Raw genomic sequence first — 20,565 nt, 5'->3', positions numbered from 1 at the left:
GAAGTATAAAAATATAAAAACAACATGCAACAATTTCATTGATTTTACTTAGTTACAGTTAATTTAAAACTGAGTCAGTTGAAATACATCCATTAGGCCCTAATCTATGGATTTTTACACGACTGGGAATACAGATATGCATCTGTTGGTCACAGGTACCTTAAAGAAATGGGCCTCACAATGGGCCTCAGGATCTCGTCACTGTATTTTTGTGCATTCAAATTGCCATCGATAAAATGCAATTGTGTTTGTAGCTTATACCTGTCCATACCATAACCCCACCACTCTGTTCACAACATTGACACCAGAATAAAACGCTCTCCTAAACGCCATACATGTGGTCTGCGGTTGTGAGGCCGGTTGGATGTACTGACAAATTCTCTAAAACGACATTGGAGACGGCTTTTGGTAGAGAAATTAACATAAAATGATCTGGCAACAGCTCTGGTGGACAGTACTGCAGTCAGCATGCCAATTGCACACTCCCTCAAAACTTGAGACATCTGTGGCATTGTGTTGTGTGACAAAACTGCACATTTTACAGTGGCCTTTTATTGTCCCCAGCACAAGCTGCACCTCTGTAATGATCATGTTGTTTAATCAGCTTCTTGATATGCCACACCTGTCAGGTGGATGGATTATCTTGGCAAAGGAGGAATGCTCATAAGCTTTTTGTGTTTATGGAACATTTCTGGGATCTTTTATTTCCGCTAATGAAACATGGGACCAACACTTTACATGTTGCATTTATATATCTGACGATTATTATTTACTGTTGCTTCATGCGTTGAATGCCTGTGCTTACCGTGACTGCCACCCTGATATTGGCTACTTGGTTGCTACTTCCCACGCCGTTGCCGGACAGTAGTGCTTGTCAAACAGTAGACAAAGTGTTACCGTTCATGCCCTCCCCATTGAGTAGTAGATTGTATGTATAAAGGTAACATCTAGATGGTTATCAATATTAGTTATTTCTTGTGTAGGCTGCAATCTTACTTGAAATAAAATCGTGTGAGAGAATTTTTTTTGCCAAGTTAGCTACCTCTAGCGACACGATAGTGATACCACAGATAGAACAATGAGATAGGTATTTTACCGGATGTATAAATGTGAAGCATCCGCTTGGCGTTTTCCACTATCAAATATGGTAGTGAGTGGAAGCCCAGTGGCCGGCAGTGGAGCAAGATGGATTTGGGCCGATATTCTGCTAATATTCTCATCGATGAAACATTTGATCTCATTACAGTTTTTTGTTCACAAAACTATAATCTGTTACGAACAGAGTGGACTAAGTTTTCTGTAGACTTTTTTAAAAGCGTTGTTTAGAAGGTGTACAAAGGCGAATTGAGTGCACGTCACGTCAGAGTAGGCGTTCCCTAACTGATATATGCAAATATTGGCTAGAACGCGCCAATAGGATCTCGCTAGCTCGTGCTTGGCTCTGCCTACTATGACTCCTAGTTCCCATTTGAAACGACGGGCTGTGGTCTATCTTGGTTTTCTTCAACAGATCCTTGGTGGTATTCAGTAAGAGGCGCTTCATGTCGGCAGGCAGGCGGATACAACGCAGCCACGCAAAACGTTCTTGAGTGGCTAAACATCTGCCCAATTATCTGATTCGCTTTCCATACACCCACAACTTTCGACAAACCCACTCTCCCATTCTCTGGTCGCCATATTTGGATGCCTACCCATACTTGGATAGGGTGGTACCACAGATAGAACAATGAGATATATATTTCACTGGATGGATAAATGTGAAGCGAGGAAGTCTAGTGGCCGGCAGTGGGAGAAGATGGAACGAGATGAATTTTGGCCGATATTCTGCTAATTTTCTCACCGATTAAACATTTGATCTCTATACAGTTTTCTGTTTCCAAAACTAAAATATGTGACGAACAGAGTGGACTACTTTTTGTAGACTTTAGTCTTTGCCAAAGTTACGAAAAAAATGCATTGTTTAGGAGTGCAAAGGCGAATTATTACACACGCGCACTCCACAGAGTAGGCGTACCCTAACGGAAATATGCAAATGTTGGTTAGAACGCGCCAATAGGATCTAGCTAGCTCGTGCTTGGCTCTGCCCACTATGACTCATTCGTTCCCATTTGAAACGACGGGCTGTGGTCCATCTTGGTTTACTTCTACAGATCTTTGGTGGTATTCAATAGGGCTGTTGTGTGTTGGTGAGGAGAGATTGCAGCTAGCCCTGGGAAATATTCAGTGTGGGAAGCAGAAATAATACAGAAAAAAATAGTTTTACTAAGAGTGCCGTGTTAATGTGAGGAATTTGGTGAAAGCATTCACGAATCGCAATAAGCTGCATCATTTACCGCGGATCCAAGGTAAGGTCGCTGAACAATCTGCTTGTGTTCTGTGCGGTCTCAGTGTGCCAAGGCTTGCCCAGTATGTAGCCTACAAGCCAGACTGTGGCCTGCTACCTTCCTCCGGCTACCTTCCTCCGGCACCCTCACACAACGACTTCAGCCTCGTATGACGCTAAAATGACGAATGTGGTGCTCGGTCACATCCACACTGGAACCTGTTCACGTCTCAATGAATTGAGTCCTTGGGAAAATGGCGTTGACCACTGAATGAAGTGATATTTTTAGCATAGCAAACAGCCAGAATGGTTGTTTGATTTCAGACTACAGTGTTGTATTCCCCAGCATGCAGCGAGGCTCGAGTTTGGCGCCAAGGCCGTCGGGATTTTGTCCCAGTCTACATGTGTGTTTTGTAATGGTGGACCATTGTTGCACATATGACCCTCAGAGGAAACGCCACCATGAGGCAATATGCATGCTTTTATGTCATGACTATTTTATTGACTGAGAGGTTGGGGTAGTTATAGCCAATTCAACGATTTACGCGACTAGTGTGAGCTGACTGGGAGTTCCAATGTCACATCAAATTTACGTTTTTATAAAGAAAAACATTTTATCTACAGGTTTAAGCACCCAAATAATAACTATTGTTTGGGTGCGGAAGACACCAGTAGTTTTTAATAAGTAAAAAACACATGCCGTTGGAAGTCCATGTCGCCCACACTAGTCACGGTTCAACTCCAGCGTAAATCGTTGAGTTTAATTGGCTACGGTAGTTCAACATTGGAAATGTAGAGTCAAAATAATATTGTGATTGTCAAAGCATACGATATATCAACTAATATCCCGATATGTAACTATCCAATTCCTCCCATCACTAAATGTAATAGTAGCTACTAATGTAAACTTTCGCATGTATAATGTAATCATTTTCCAATAATGTAGCCTAATAAGTATACTGAATGTGTAACATAACTTTTTTGCTCTTAATGTAATAATGAATCTGTTTGCCGACCACACTGAACACCTCCCTCTGCATCTGTGGAGCTGTTGGAGCAGTATACAAACAGGAGTGGGTCCAGTGTGTGTATATAACTTACAACAGCATCAGACATTTTTACTGTGGAATTTTAAGGATATTGATATGGCAAATGGCCCTTAAATGTTCCATTGATCCTTATGGAACGACCCCTGACTTCTGTAAAATATGAAGAGTGCGGGTAGTAGCAGCAGCAGCAGTAGTAGCACTAGTAGTAGTAGCACTAGTAGTAGCAGCACTAGTAGTAGTAGCACTAGTAGTAGTAGCACTAGTAGTAGCAGCACTAGTAGTAGTAGCACTAGTAGTAGTAGCACTAGTAGTAGTAGCACTAGTAGTAGTAGCACTAGTAGTAGTAGCAGCAGTAGCACTAGTAGTAGTAGCAGCAGTAGTAGTAGTAGCAGCAGTAGCACTAGTAGCAGCAGTAGCACTAGTAGCAGCAGTAGCACTAGTAGCAGCAGTAGCACTAGTAGCAGTAGTAGCACTAGTAGTAGTAGCACTAGTAGTAGTAGCACTAGTAGTAGTAGCACTAGTAGTAGTAGTAGCAGCAGTAGCAGCAGTAGCACTAGTAGCAGCAGTAGCACTAGTAGTAGTAGTAGCAGCAGTAGCACTAGCAGCAGTAGCACTAGTAGTAGCACTAGTAGCAGCAGTAGCACTAGTAGCAGCACTAGTAGCAGTACTAGTAGCAGCAGTAGCACTAGTAGTAGTAGCAGCACTAGTAGCAGCAGTAGCACTAGTAGTAGTAGCAGCACTAGTAGCAGTACTAGTAGCAGCAGTAGCACTAGTAGTAGTAGCAGTACTAGTAGCAGTAGTAGCAGTACTAGTAGTAGCAGTACTAGTAGTAGCAGTACTAGTAGTAGCAGTACTAGTAGCAGCAGTACTAGTAGTAGCAGCACTAGTAGCCGTACTAGTAACAGCACTAGTAGTAGCAGTACTTGTAGTAGTACTAGTAGCAGCAGCATCACTAGAAGTAGCAGCAGTAGGATTAGCAGCACTAGTAGTAGCAGCACTAGTAGTAGTAGCAGTAGTAGTAGTAGCAGCAGTAGCACTAGTAGTAGTAGCAGTACTAGTAGCAGCAGTAGCACTAGTAGTAGTACTAGTAGCAGCAGCATCACTAGAAGTAGCAGTAGTAGGATTAGCAGCACTAGTAGCAGCACTAGTAGTAGTAGCAGCAGTAGCACTAGTAGCAGCAGTAGCACTAGTAGCAGCAGTAGCACTAGTAGTAGTAGCAGCACTAGTAGCAGCAGTAGCACTAGTAGTAGTAGCAGCAGTAGCACTAGTAGCAGCAGCATCACTAGAAGTAGCAGTAGTAGGATTAGCAGCACTAGTAGTAGCAGCACTAGTAGTAGTAGCACTAGTAGTAGTAGCAGCAGTAGCACTAGTAGCAGCAGTAGCACTAGTAGTAGCAGCACTAGTAGCAGTACTAGTAGCAGCAGTAGCACTAGTAGTAGTAGCAGTACTAGTAGCAGCAGTACTAGTAGCAGCACTAGTAGCAGTACTAGTAGCAGCACTAGTAGTAGCAGTACTTGTAGCAGCACTAGTAGCAGCAGTAGCACTAGTAGTAGTAGCAGTACTAGTAGCAGCAGTAGCACTAGTAGTAGTAGCAGTACTAGTAGCACTAGCAGTAGTAGCAGTACTAGTAGCAGTACTAGTAGCAGTACTAGTAGCAGCACTAGTAGCAGCACTAGTAGTAGCAGTACTTGTAGTAGTAGCAGTACTTGTAGTAGTAGCACTAGTAGTAGCAGCATCACTAGAAGTAGCAGCACTAGTAGTAGCAGTACTTGTAGTAGTAGCACTAGTAGCAGCAGCATCACTAGAAGTAGCAGCACTAGTAGTAGCAGCACTAGTAGTAGCAGAGCAGCAGCACTAGTAGTAGCAGTAGTACTAGTAGTAGCAGCACTAGTAGTAGCAGAGCAGCAGCACTAGTAGTAGCAGTAGTACTAGTAGTAGTAGTAGCACTAGTAGTAGTAGCACTAGTAGTAGCAGAGCAGCAGCAGTAATAGTACTAGAAACAGTACTAGCAGCAGTAATAGTACTAGCAGCCGTAATAGTACCAGCAGCAATAGTAGTAGTAGTAATAATAATAGTACTAGGAGCAGTACTAGTAATAGTATTAGTACTAGCAGCAGTAATAGTATTAGTACTAGCAGCAGTAATAGTACTAGCAGCAGTAGTAGTAGTAGTAATAATAATAGTACTAGGAGCAGTACTAGTAGCAGTAATAGTACTAGCAGCAGTAATAGTAATAGTACTAGCAGCAGTAATAGTACTAGCAGCAGTAGTAGTAGTAGTAATAATAATAGTACTAGGAGCAGTACTAGTAATAGTACTAGCAGCAGTAATAGTATTAGTACTAGCAGCAGTAATAGTACTAGCAGCAGTAATAGTAGTAGTAGTACGAGCAGTAGCAGCACAGTACCTCTGCTGTGTGTGTGGACCTGACTGATCATCAGTATCACAGCTACTGTAGACTGCCTGTGTGTTGCTGCTGTTTCCTCCAGGGAGCTTCTAGCAGCCAGAGAGAATATGAATCTACCAACCAGCCAGAGAGAATATGAATCTACCAACCAGACAGAGAGAATATGAATCTACCAGCCAGCCAGAGAGAATACCAACCAGCCAGAGAGAATATTAATCTACCAACCAGCCAGAGAGAATATTAATCTACCAACCAGCCAGAGAGAATATTAATCTACCAACCAGCCAGAGAGAATATGAATCTACCAACCAGCCAGAGAGAATATGAATCTACCAACCAGCCAGAGAGAATATGAATCTACCAACCAGCCAGAGAGAATATGAATCTACCAACCAGCCAGAGCAAATATGAATCTACCAACCAGCCAGAGAGAATATGAATCTACCAACCAGCCAGAGAGAATATGAATCTACCAACCAGCCAGAGAGAATATTAATCTACCAACCAGCCAGAGAGAATATTAATCTACCAACCAGCCAGAGAGAATATGAATCTACCAACCAGCCAGAGAGAATATGAATCTACCAACCAGCCAGAGAGAATATGAATCTACCAACCAGCCAGAGAGAATATGAATCTACCAACCAGCCAGAGAGAATATGAATCTACCAACCAGCCAGAGCAAATATTAATCTACCAACCAGCCAGAGAGAATATGAATCTACCAACCAGCCAGAGCAAATATTAATCTACCAACCAGCCAGCCAGACAACAAGTCAGTGACTCATCAGAATCCTCTGATAGTGTCTAGATTAAGGTTCTGTTCTCGGGTCCAGTCAGTGTATGCTACGCAGCTGTAACCCTGTCCTCTTTCTGTTATTACCGTTCTAGGCAGGGCTGAGAAGAGGTTTTTAAAGGTCACCAGAGAAACTCTAGCATGCTTTTTGACTTGACATTTATGGTGAGTGACATACTTGACGGTCTTTGGAACCTTCTCTGAATGTGATTAAGTATAGCACCATAAAATACAGTGTCTTCAGGAATTATTCACACCTTGACTTTTTCCACATTTTGTATTACAGACAGGATTTAAAATTGATTTAAATGTAGATTTGTTTTGGGTCACTGGCCTACACACAATACCCCATAATGTCGAAGTAGAATTATGTTTTTTTTTGTTGAAATTATTACAAATTTAATGAAAAGCTGAAATGTCTTGAATCAATAAGTATTCAACCCCTTTTTGATATGTCAAGCCTAAATAAGTTTGAGTAAACATTTGCTTAATAATTTGCATGGACTCTGTGTGTAATAAGTGTTTAACATGCTTTTTGAATAACTACCTCATCTCTGTATCCCACACATACAATTATCTGTAAGATCCTTCAGTTCCAGCAGTGAATTTCAAATCAATTTTTATTTGTCACATACACGTGTTTAGTAGATGTTATTGCGGGTGTAGTGAAATGCTTGTGCGTCTAGCTCCGAAACTGCAGTAATATATCTAACAGTTTCACAACATATACCCCCAAAAACACGTAAATCTAAGTAAGGAATGCATTAAGAATATATATACATACATACACTACCGTTCGAAAGTTTTGGGTCACTTAGAAATGTCCTTGTTGGCCTCCCGGGTGGCGCAGCGCTAAGCCACCAGAGATTCTGGGTTCGCGCCCAGGCTCTGTCGCAGCCGGCCGCGACCGGGAGGTTCCGGGCGCAGTGCGCGCTAACCAAGGTCGCCAGGTGCACGGTGTTTCCTTCCCACACATTGGTGCGGCTGGCTTCCGGGTTGAAGGCGCGCTGTGTTAAGAAGCAGTTTGGTTGGGTTGTGTTTCGGAGGACGCATGGCTTTCGACCTTCGTCTCTCCCGAGCCCGTACGGGAGTTGTAGCGATGAGACAAGATAGTAATTACTAACGATTGGATACCACGAAATTGGGGAGAAAAAGGGTGTCAAATTAAAAAGAAAAAAAGAAATGTCCTTGTATTTGAAAGAAAAACACCCTTTTTTTTTTGTCAATTTTAAAATAGTTTAAAGACCTTTCTTCTGAAACTCGTCAGTCTGTTCTTGTTCTGAGAAATTAATGCTATTCCATGCGAGAAATTGCCAAGAACCTGAAATCTCGTACAATGCTGTATACTACTCCCTTCACAGAACAGCGCAAACTGGCTCTAACCAGAATAGAAATAATGGGAGGCCCCGGTGCACAACTGAGCAAGAGGACAAGTACATTATTGTCTAGTTTGAGAAACAGATGCCTCACAAGTCCTCAACTCGCAGCTTCATTAAATAGTACCCGCAAAACACCAGTCTCAACGTCAACAGTGAAGAGGTGACTCCGGGATGCTGGCCTTCTAGGCAGAGTTCCAAAGAAAAAGCCATATCTCAGACTGGCCAATAAAAATAAAAGATTAAGATGGGCAAAAGAACAGAGACACTGGACAGAGGAACTCTGCCTAGAAGCCAGTATCCCAGAGTCGCCTCTTCACTGTTCCCCTAATTTAGTATTTGGTAGCATTGCCTTTAAATTGTTTAACTTGGGTCAAACGTTTCGGGTAGCCTTCCACAAGCTTCCCACAATAAGTTGGGTGAATTTTGGCCCATTCCACCTGACAGAGCTGGTGTAACTGAGTCAGGTTTGTAGGCCTCCTTGCTCGCACACGCTTTTTCAGTTCTGCCCACAAATGTTCCAAAGGATTGAGGTCGGGGCTTTGTGATGGCCACTCCAATACCTTGACTTTGTTGTCCTTAAGCCATTTTGCCACAACTTTGGAAGTATGCTTGGGGTCATTGTCCATTTGGAAGACCCATTTGCGACCAAGCTTTAACTTCCTGACTGATGTCTTGAGATGTTGCTTAAATATATCCACCTAATTTTCCGTCCCCATGATGCCATCTATGCTGTGCACCAGTCCCTCATGCAGCAAAGCACCCCCACAACATGATGCTGCCACCCCCGCGCTTCACGTTTGGGATGGTGTTCTTCGGCTTGCAAGCCTCCCCCTTTTTCCTCCAAACATAACGATGGTCATTATGACCAAACAGTTCTATTTTTGTTTCATCAGACCAGAGGACATGTCACGAGAATTTTCAATCCCAATGATGATAACTAACAATTATTTAAGCTTTGACCAATCCCCGACGTTTGTAAGACCCTGGGTTTAATAATAATTAGGTAAAGACTTATTTTTGCTTATGCAAAAGGTCCGTACAGTTTATTCAGAGAATGTTCTAAAATCAAGAATGCAAAGACATTTTATAACTCTTATTGCCCCCACCACCTTACACGCACATACAGACACACAAACAGTAGGGGGGATGTATCTTTCCCCACAGTTTGCATTCCTCGTCTATCACTACCTGGCAGTTCTATCTTCCTGAGATTAGAGGGACCTTTCCTGTCGTAAGTTTCTTAAAGTTCCAACGAGTAGTTTAATTGTCCTCCACACACATTTTACTGGTCTCGACCAAACCTTATTGGACTTAAGTTTATCACTTTAATTATTCATAATGCATGTTACATAATCTAATAGTTACGTTTGTCTAATTATTCATAATGCATGTTACATAATCTAATAAATATGTTTCCGGGTGGAATTATTTAGTCATAGGCTTAAACATATAAATTCCCTTATCAGGACATTTCTCCAAAAAGTACGATCTTTGTCCCCATGTGCAGTTGCAAACCGTAGTCTGGCTTTTTTATGGAGGTTTTGGAGCAGTGGCTTCTTCCTTGCTGAGAGGCCTTTCAGGTTACGTCAATATAGGACTCGTTTTACTGTGGATATAGATACTTTTGCACCTGTTTCCTCCAGCATCTTCACAAGGTTCTTTGCTGCTGTTCTGGGATTGATTTGCACTTTTCACACCAAAGTACGTTCATCTCTAGGAGACAGCGCGTCTCCTTCCTGAGCGGTATGACGGCTGCGTGGTCCCATGCTGTTTATACTTGCCTACTAGTGTTTGAACAGAATAACGTGGTACCTTCATGCATTTGGAAATGGCTCCCAAGGATGAACCAGACTTGTGGAGGTCTACCATTTTTTTTCTGAGATCTTGGCTGATTTCTTTTGATTTTCCCATGATGTCAAGCAAAGAGGCACTGAGTTTGAAGGTAGGCCTTGAAATACATCCACAGGTACACCTCCAATTGACTCAAATGATGTCAATTAGCCTATCAAACTTCTAAAGCCATGACATTTTCTGGAATTTTCCAAGCTGTTTAAAGGCACAGTCAACTGAGTGTATGTAAACTTCTGACCCACTGGAATTGTGATTCAGTGAAATAATCTGTCTGTAAGCAGTTGTTGGAAACATTACTTGTGTCATGCACAAAGTAGATGTCCTAACCGACTTGACAAAACTATAGTTTGTTAACAAGACATTTGTGGAGTGTTTGAAACACTAAGGCTGGACTCATTAAAACTAGTTTATTTAAACTTCTGACTTCAACTGTACATATGAGATGGGAGATGCACTATTTACAAACAATTAGTGATTAAGGTAGTATAGGGTACAGTTTAAACATATGAGATGAGTAATGCAAGATACGGAGACATCATTAAAGTGGCCCGTGATTCCTAATCTATGTCTATAGGCAGCAGCCTCTGATGTGCTGTGGGTGGCTGTTTAGCAATCTGATGGCCTGATAGCTGTTTTTCAGTCTCTCGGTCCCAGCTTTGATGTACCTGTACTGACCTCTCCTTCTGGATGATAGCGGGGTGAACAGGCAGTGGCTCGGGTGGTTGGTGTCATTGATATTTTTGGACCTTCCTATGGCATCGGGTGCTGTAGATGTTCAGGAGGGTGGGAAGTTTGCCCCTGGTAATGTGTTGGTCAGACCGCACTACCCTCTGGAGAGCCTTGCGGTTGCGGGCGGAGCAGTTGCCGTACCAGGCGGTGATCAGCGAAGTGGAGGTGTTGTTTCCTACCTTCACCACCTGGGGGCGGCCCAACAGGAAGTCCAAGACCCAATTGCACAGGGCGGGGTTCAGACCCAGGACCATGAGCTTAATGATGAGCTTGGGTTACATAATGAAGAAAGTTTGACTGCAGAATTTTACATTGATGCAAGATCGCTGTGGATCTGATCGAGGCGTAATGCTCCTCTGAATGTTTCTAAGTTGACGCTAGTACAAAGGCCCCATTCTGCAAGCTATTCTGGCTCTTAGCTCTGTCATGTCTTCCACCTCTGATGTCTCCTCCCTGTAGGATCCGTCAGGATGAAACGGCTCAGGTCTTAGCTCTGTCATGTCTTCCACCTCTGATGTCTCCTCTCCTCCCTGTAGGATACGTCAGGATGAAACGGCTCAGGTCTTAGCTCTGTCATGTCTTCCACCTCTGATGTCTCCTTCCTGTAGGATCCGTCAGGATGAAACGGCTCAGGTCTTAGCTCTGTCATGTCTTCCACCTCTGATGTCTCCTCTCCTCCCTGTAGGATCCGTCAGGATGAAACGGCTCAGGTCTTAGCTCTGTCATGTCTTCCACCTCTGATGTCTCCTCTCCTCCCTGAAGGATCCGTCAGGATGAAACGGCTCAGGTCTTAGCTCTGTCATGTCTTCCACCTCTGATGTCTCCTCTCCTCCCTGTAGGATCCGTCAGGATGAAACGGCTCAGGTCTTAGCTCTGTCATGTCTTCCACCTCTGATGTCTCCTCTCCTCCCTGTAGGATACGTCAGGATGAAACGGCTCAGGTCTTAGCTCTGTCATGTCTTCCACCTCTGATGTCTCCTCTCCCCCCTGTAGGATACGTCAGGATGAAACGGCTCAGGTCTTAGCTCTGTCATGTCTTCCACCTCTGATGTCTCCTCTCCTCCCTGTAGGATCCGTCAGGATGAAACGGCTCAGGTCTTAGCTCTGTCATGTCTTCCACCTCTGATGTCTCCTTCCTGTAGGATCCGTCAGGATGAAACGGCTCAGGTCTTAGCTCTGTCATGTCTTCCACCTCTGATGTCTCCTCTCCTCCCTGTAGGATCCGTCAGGATGAAACGGCTCAGGTCTTAGCTCTGTCATGTCTTCCACCTCTGATGTCTCCTCTCCTCCCTGTAGGATCCGTCAGGATGAAACGGCTCAGGTCTTAGCTCTGTCATGTCTTCCACCTCTGATGTCTCCTCTCCTCCCTGTAGGATCCGTCAGGATGAAACGGCTCAGGTCTTAGCTCTGTCATGTCTTCCACCTCTGATGTCTCCTCTCCTTCCTGTAGGATCCGTCAGGATGAAACGGCTCAGGTCTTAGCTCTGTCATGTCTTCCACCTCTGATGTCTCCTCTCCTTCCTGTAGGATACGTCAGGATGATACGGCTCAGGTCTTAGCTCTGTCATGTCTTCCACCTCTGATGTCTCCTCTCCTTCCTGTAGGATCCGTCAGGATGAAACGGCTCAGGTCTTAGCTCTGTCATGTCTTCCACCTCTGATGTCTCCTCCCTGTAGGATCCGTCAGGATGAAACGGCTCAGGTCTTAGCTCTGTCATGTCTTCCACCTCTGATGTCTCCTCTCCTCCCTGTAGGATACGTCAGGATGAAACGGCTCAGGTCTTAGCTCTGTCATGTCTTCCACCTCTGATGTCTCCTTCCTGTAGGATCCGTCAGGATGAAACGGCTCAGGTCTTAGCTCTGTCATGTCTTCCACCTCTGATGTCTCCTCTCCTCCCTGTAGGATCCGTCAGGATGAAACGGCTCAGGTCTTAGCTCTGTCATGTCTTCCACCTCTGATGTCTCCTCTCCTCCCTGAAGGATCCGTCAGGATGAAACGGCTCAGGTCTTAGCTCTGTCATGTCTTCCACCTCTGATGTCTCCTCTCCTCCCTGTAGGATCCGTCAGGATGAAACGGCTCAGGTCTTAGCTCTGTCATGTCTTCCACCTCTGATGTCTCCTCTCCTCCCTGTAGGATACGTCAGGATGAAACGGCTCAGGTCTTAGCTCTGTCATGTCTTCCACCTCTGATGTCTCCTCTCCCCCCTGTAGGATACGTCAGGATGAAACGGCTCAGGTCTTAGCTCTGTCATGTCTTCCACCTCTGATGTCTCCTCTCCTTCCTGTAGGATACGTCAGGATGAAACGGCTCAGGTCTTAGCTCTGTCATGTCTTCCACCTCTGATGTCTCCTCTCCTCCCTGTAGGATACGTCAGGATGAAACGGCTCAGGTCTTAGCTCTGTCATGTCTTCCACCTCTGATGTCTCCTCTCCCCCCTGTAGGATACGTCAGGATGAAACGGCTCAGGTCTTAGCTCTGTCATGTCTTCCACCTCTGATGTCTCCTTCCTGTAGGATCCGTCAGGATGAAACGGCTCAGGTCTTAGCTCTGTCATGTCTTCCACCTCTGATGTCTCCTCTCCTCCCTGTAGGATCCGTCAGGATGAAACGGCTCAGGTCTTAGCTCTGTCATGTCTTCCACCTCTGATGTCTCCTCTCCCCCCTGTAGGATACGTCAGGATGAAACGGCTCAGGTCTTAGCTCTGTCATGTCTTCCACCTCTGATGTCTCCTCCCTGTAGGATACGTCAGGATGAAACAGCTCAGGTCTTAGCTCTGTCATGTCTTCCACCTCTGATGTCCTCTCCTCCCTGTAGGATCCGTCAGGATGAAACGGCTCAGGTCTTAGCTCTGTCATGTCTTCCACCTCTGATGTCTCCTTCCTGTAGGATCCGTCAGGATGAAACGGCTCAGGTCTTAGCTCTGTCATGTCTTCCACCTCTGATGTCTCCTCTCCTCCCTGTAGGATACGTCAGGATGAAACGGCTCAGGTCTTAGCTCTGTCATGTCTTCCACCTCTGATGTCTCCTCCCTGTAGGATCCGTCAGGATGAAACGGCTCAGGTCTTAGCTCTGTCATGTCTTCCACCTCTGATGTCTCCTCTCCTCCCTGTAGGATACGTCAGGATGAAACGGCTCAGGTCTTAGCTCTGTCATGTCTTCCACCTCTGATGTCTCCTCTCCTCCCTGTAGGATCCGTCAGGATGAAACGGCTCAGGTCTTAGCTCTGTCATGTCTTCCACCTCTGATGTCTCCTCTCCTTCCTGTAGGATACGTCAGGATGAAACGGCTCAGGTCTTAGCTCTGTCATGTCTTCCACCTCTGATGTCTCCTCTCCTCCCTGTAGGATACGTCAGGATGAAACGGCTCAGGTCTTAGCTCTGTCATGTCTTCCACCTCTGATGTCTCCTCTCCCCCCTGTAGGATACGTCAGGATGAAACGGCTCAGGTCTTAGCTCTGTCATGTCTTCCACCTCTGATGTCTCCTCCCTGTAGGATCCGTCAGGATGAAACGGCTCAGGTCTTAGCTCTGTCATGTCTTCCACCTCTGATGTCTCCTCTCCTCCCTGTAGGATCCGTCAGGATGAAACGGCTCAGGTCTTAGCTCTGTCATGTCTTCCACCTCTGATGTCTCCTCTCCTCCCTGTAGGATCCGTCAGGATGAAACGGCTCAGGTCTTAGCTCTGTCATGTCTTCCACCTCTGATGTCTCCTCTCCCCCCTGTAGGATACGTCAGGATGAAACGGCTCAGGTCTTAGCTCTGTCATGTCTTCCACCTCTGATGTCTCCTCTCCTCCCTGTAGGATCCGTCAGGATGAAACGGCTCAGGTCTTAGCTCTGTCATGTCTTCCACCTCTGATGTCTCCTCTCCTCCCTGTAGGATACGTCAGGATGAAACGGCTCAGGTCTTAGCTCTGTCATGTCTTCCACCTCTGATGTCTCCTCTCCTCCCTGTAGGATCCGTCAGGATGAAACGGCTCAGGTCTTAGCTCTGTCATGTCTTCCACCTCTGATGTCTCCTCTCCTCCCTGTAGGATACGTCAGGATGAAACGGCTCAGGTCTTAGCTCTGTCATGTCTTCCACCTCTGATGTCTCCTCCCTGTAGGATCCGTCAGGATGAAACGGCTCAGGTCTTAGCTCTGTCATGTCTTCCACCTCTGATGTCTCCTCTCCTCCCTGTAGGATACGTCAGGATGAAACGGCTCAGGTCTTAGCTCTGTCATGTCTTCCACCTCTGATGTCTCCTCTCCCCCCTGTAGGATACGTCAGGATGAAACGGCTCAGGTCTTAGCTCTGTCATGTCTTCCACCTCTGATGTCTCCTCTCCTCCCTGTAGGATACGTCAGGATGAAACGGCTCAGGTCTTAGCTCTGTCATGTCTTCCACCTCTGATGTCTCCTCCCTGTAGGATCCGTCAGGATGAAACGGCTCAGGTCTTAGCTCTGTCATGTCTTCCACCTCTGATGTCTCCTCTCCTCCCTGTAGGATACGTCAGGATGAAACGGCTCAGGTCTTAGCTCTGTCATGTCTTCCACCTCTGATGTCTCCTCCCTGTAGGATCCGTCAGGATGAAACGGCTCAGGTCTTAGCTCTGTCATGTCTTCCACCTCTGATGTCTCCTCTCCTCCCTGTAGGATCCGTCAGGATGAAACGGCTCAGGTCTTAGCTCTGTCATGTCTTCCACCTCTGATGTCTCCTCTCCTTCCTGTAGGATACGTCAGGATGAAACGGCTCAGGTCTTAGCTCTGTCATGTCTTCCACCTCTGATGTCTCCTCTCCTCCCTGTAGGATACGTCAGGATGAAACGGCTCAGGTCTTCAAGCAGCAGTGACAGCTCTGACAACGAGAGTGAGTTCCAACTGTCTTTACATGATGAAACGACAGTCATTGAGAATAACATGCTGTCTGTAAACAGAAAGGCTTTAAATGTTGTTTTTCATCATTAACTGCTCTACCCCCCTCTTCCTCTCTCTACCCCCCTCTTCCTCTCTCTAAAGCCTTCCGCATAATTTGTCGGCTGGCGCCGAGTTCGGAATGAACTGAACCAGTGTACTCGCATACTCCCTTAAAAGACCTTCGCTTGAAAAATGATTTTTAAACTGCAATAGTTCCATTTGTCCATCTTGAGACGCCGTAGCCAGTATACAAATTCTCAAAATAATCCGAATTAATCTAAAATAACTAAATAAATCCGTCATTCATTTTGAAGTTGTTGCCGAGGAGATCTTCGTCATCAGTCTAAGATGTTTGGGACAGGATTTCTCAAAGTGGAAACGATTAGTGTCTCGTTGAATGACCACCCACTTCATTGGAGAATCACTTCTCTCTCTAACCCTTCTACCCCCTCCCTCTACCTCTCTACCCCCCCCTCTCTCTAACCCCCCTCCCTCTACCTTGTACTCCTCAGGTCCTTCCACCTCCTTCTGCTCCTCTAACAAGTATGGAAGTAAACCTGGAACCCCTGCCTCCGTGCCCAAGAAACCAGCAGAGGTACGCTGACGTTCCTGTCCTGCACTCCTCACCTCACGGAGTGTTCTTTACACACACACACACACACACACACACACACACACACACACACACACACACACACCTCACCTCACCTCACGGAGTGTTCTTTACACACACACACACCTCACGGAGTGTTCTTTATACACACACACACACACACACACACACCTCACTGAGTGTTCTTTACACACACGTCAGCTTCCTGAGTGCTCCGGTCAAAAGTAGTGGACTATGTAGGGAATAGGTTATCATTTGGGACACAATGTAATAAGTCTGTCTCCTCTCTCTCTAGGTGTTCAGGAAAGACCTGATCAGCGCCATGAAGCTGCCAGACTCTCACCATGTCTCCCCTGAAGACTATTACCTGCTGGGGGACACCTGGAGACAGGAGTGGGAGAAGGGGGTGCAGGTGCCGGCCTTCCCCGAAACCATTCCACACGCCTCCATCAGGTAGTCACACCTCTTCTCGTCTCTGTAGCTCAGGATCTGATTTCTCTGAGTAATAGACACCGCTAGCCATCTCTTATTGCGTGTGTCTGTAGGAACGTAGCGGAGAAGCCCAAGGAGACGTTGTTCACCCTCCAGAAGAGGTATATCCAGTGCTGGACCTCTACGGAGACGGGTTACGTTAACATCAAGGAGCTGGCTGAGGCCATGTGCTCTTATGACCTGGATAACATGGACCTCTACTGGCTGCAGGCACTCAACGCTGAGCTGGGACACATGGGTAAGGACTCAACGCTGAGCTGGGACACATGGGTAAGGACTCAACGCTGAGCTGGGACACATGGGTAAGGACTCAACGCTGAGCTGGGACACATGGGTAATGGTGTGTGGGGGGAGAGGAACATTAGCTAAGACACATGGGTAATGGTGTGTGGGGGAGAGGAACATTAGCTAAGACACATGGGTAATGGTGTGTGGGGGAGAGGAACATTAGCTAAGACACATGGGTAATGGTGTGGGGGAGAGGAACATTAGCTAAGACACATGGGTAATGGTGTGTGGGGGAGAGGAACATTAGCTAAGACACATGGGTAATGGTGTGTGGGGGAGAGGAACATTAGCTAAGACACATGGGTAATGTTGTGTGGGGGGAGAGGAACATTAGCTAAGACACATGGGTAATGGTGTGTGGGGGAGAGGAACATTAGCTAAGACACATGGGTAATGGTGTGTGGGGGAGAGGAACATTAGCTAGGACACATGGGTAATGGTGTGGGGGAGAGGAACATTAGCTAAGACACATGGGTAATGGTGTGTGGGGGAGAGGAACATTAGCTAAGACACATGGGTAATGGTGTGTGGGGGAGAGGAACATTAGCTAAGACACATGGGTAATGGTGTGTGGGGGAGAGGAACATTAGCTAAGACACATGGGTAATGGTGTGTGGGGGGAGAGGAACATTAGCTAAGACACATGGGTAATGGTGTGGGGGAGAGGAACATTAGCTAAGACACATGGGTAATGGTGTGGGGGAGAGGAACATTAGCTAAGACACATGGGTAATGGTGTGGGGGAGAGGAACATTAGCTAAGACACATGGGTAATGGTGTGGGGGAGAGGAACATTAGCTAAGACACATGGGTAATGGTGTGGGGGAGAGGAACATTAACTAAGAAACATGGGTAATGGTGTGTGGGGGGAGAGGAACATTAGCTAAGAAACATGGGTAATGGTGTGTGGGGGGAGAGGAACATTAGCTAAGACACATGGGTAATGGTGTGTGGGGGGAGAGGAACATTAGCTAAGACACATGGGTAATGGTGTGTGGGGGTGAGGAACATTAGCTAGGACACATGGGTAATGGTGTGTGGGGGGAGGAGGAACATTAGCTAGGACACATGGGTAATGGTGTGTGGGGGAGAGGAACATTAGCTAAGACACATGGGTAATGGTGTGTGGGGGGAAGAGGAACATTAGCTAAGACACATGGGTAATGGTGTGTGGGGGAGAGGAACATTAGCTAAGACACATGGGTAATGGTGTGTGGGGGGAGGAGGAACATTAGCTAAGACACATGGGTAATGGTGTGTGGGGGAGAGGAACATTAGCTAGGACACATGGGTAATGGTGTGGGGGAGAGGAACATTAGCTAAGACACATGGGTAATGGTGTGTGGGGGAGAGGAACATTAGCTAAGACACATGGGTAATGGTGTGTGGGGGAGAGGAACATTAGCTAGGACACATGGGTAATGGTGTGTGGGGGAGAGGAACATTAGCTAAGACACATGGGTAATGGTGTGGGGGAGAGAAACATTAGCTAAGACACATGGGTAATGGTGTGTGGGGGGAGAGGAACATTAGCTAGGACACATGGGTAATGGTGTGTGGGGGGAGAGGAACATTAGCTAAGACACATGGGTAATGGTGTGTGGGGGAGAGGAACATTAGCTAGGACACATGGGTAATGGTGTGTGGGGGGAGAGGAACATTAGCTAAGACACATGGGTAATGGTGTGTGGGGGAGAGGAACATTAGCTAGGACACATGGGTAATGGTGTGTGGGGGAGAGGAACATTAGCTAGGACACATGGGTAATGGTGTGTGGGGGAGAGGAACATTAGCTAAGACACATGGGTAATGGTGTGTGGGGGAGAGGAACATTAGCTAAGACACATGGGTAATGGTGTGGGGGAGAGAAACATTAGCTAAGACACATGGGTAATGGTGTGTGGGGGGAGAGGAACATTAGCTAGGACACATGGGTAATGGTGTGTGGGGGGAGAGGAACATTAGCTAAGACACATGGGTAATGGTGTGTGGGGGAGAGGAACATTAGCTAGGACACATGGGTAATGGTGTGTGGGGGGAGAGGAACATTAGCTAAGACACATGGGTAATGGTGTGTGGGGGTGAGGAACATTAGCTAGGACACATGGGTAATGGTGTGTGGGGGAGAGGAACATTAGCTAGGACACATGGGTAATGGTGTGTGTGTAACAGTATAACTTTAGTACGTCCCCTCGCCCCGACACGGGCGCGAACCAGGGACCCTCTGCACACATCAACAACTGACACCCACGAAGCGTCGTTACCCATCGCTCCACAAAAGCCGCGGCCCTTGCAGAGCAAGGGGAAACCCTACTTAAGTCTCAGAGCAAGTGACGTAACTGATTGAAATGCTAGTAGCGCGTACCCGCTAACTAGCTAGCCATTTCACATCCGTTACATGTGGGGGTGAGGGACATTAGCTAAGACACATGGGTAATGGTGTGTGGGGGGAGAGGAACATTAGCTAAGACACATGGGTAATTGTGTGGGGGAGAGGAACATTAGCTAGGACACATGGGTAATGGTGTGGGGGAGAGGAACATTAGCTAAGACACATGGGTAATGGTGTGTGGGGGAGAGGAACATTAGCTAAGACACATGGGTAATGGTGTGTGGGGGAGAGGAACATTAGCTAAGACACATGGGTAATGGTGTGTGGGGGGAAGAGGAACATTAGCTAGGACACATGGGTAATGGTGTGTGGGGGTGAGGAACATTAGCTAGGACACATGGGTAATGGTGTGTGGGGGAGAGGAACATTAGCTAAGACACATGGGTAATGGTGTGGGGGAGAGGAACATTAGCTAAGACACATGGGTAATGGTGTGTGGGGGTGAGGAACATTAGCTAGGACACATGGGTAATGGTGTGTGGGGGAGAGGAACATTAGCTAAGACACATGGGTAATGGTGTGTGGGGGGAGAGGAACATTAGCTAGGACGTGTGTGGGGGGGGGGGGGGGAGAGGAACATTAGCTAGGACGTGTGTGGGTGGGGGAGAGGAACATTAGCTAGGACGTGTGTGGGGGGGGGGGAGAGGAACATTAGCTAGGACGTGTGTGGGGGGGGGGGGGGGGGAGGGAGAGGAACATTAGCTAGGACGTGTGTGGGGGGGGGGGGGGGGAGAGGAACATTAGCTAGGACGTGTGTGGGGGGGGGGGGGGGGGGGGAGAGGAACATTAGCTAGGACGTGTGTGGTGGGGGGGGGGGGGGGAGGGAGAGGAACATTAGCTAGGACGTGTGTGGGGGGGGGGGGGGGAGGGAGAGGAACATTAGCTAGGACGTGTGTGGGGGGGGGGGGGGAGAGGAACATTAGCTAGGACGTGTGTGGGGGGGGGGGAGAGGAACATTAGCTAGGACGTGTGTGTGGGGGGGGGGAGAGGAACATTAGCTAGGACGTGTGTGGGGGGGGGGGGGAGAGGAACATTAGCTAGGACGTGTGTGTGGGGGGGGGGGGGGGGGGGGAGAGGAACATTAGCTAGGACGTGTGTGGGGGGGGGGGAGAGGAACATTAGCTAGGACGTGTGTGGGGGGGGGGGGGGGAGAGGCACATTAGCTAGGACGTGTGTGTGTGGGGGAGAGGAACATTAGCTAGGACGTGTGTGGGTGGGAGGAACATTAGCTAGGACGTGTGTGGGGGGGGGGGGGAGGAACATTAGCTAGGACGTGTGTGTGGGGGACATTGTTTTAACCTGTTAATCTAAAGCCTCTCCTAGTTCTCCTCAAATCTTTACATTTCCTCACTT

At 47.0% G+C, this 20,565-nt stretch overlaps 1 protein-coding gene across 1 annotated transcript in view; it reads left to right on the top strand.

Moving 5' to 3' along the window:
• Positions 1-2,163: 2,163 nt before the first annotated feature.
• The window catches only part of LOC120053594 (protein Jade-3-like), a gene marked incomplete at its 3' end in the record, with an annotated part of 40,016 nt that continues 21,614 nt past the window's right edge, over positions 2,164-20,565 (top strand). The window contains exons 1-5 of the mRNA XM_039000732.1: positions 2,164-2,345; positions 15,321-15,380; positions 15,940-16,022; positions 16,336-16,493; positions 16,586-16,770. Coding sequence (XP_038856660.1) covers positions 15,332-15,380; positions 15,940-16,022; positions 16,336-16,493; positions 16,586-16,770 — 475 coding nt within the window. The remainder of the gene's footprint in view (positions 2,346-15,320; positions 15,381-15,939; positions 16,023-16,335; positions 16,494-16,585; positions 16,771-20,565) is intronic.

This window comes from Salvelinus namaycush, chromosome 9 (assembly GCF_016432855.1).
Source record: "Salvelinus namaycush isolate Seneca chromosome 9, SaNama_1.0, whole genome shotgun sequence".
NCBI classification, from domain to species: Eukaryota; Metazoa; Chordata; class Actinopteri; order Salmoniformes; family Salmonidae; genus Salvelinus; species Salvelinus namaycush.
This window is presented reverse-complemented; position numbering and strand designations above follow the sequence as displayed.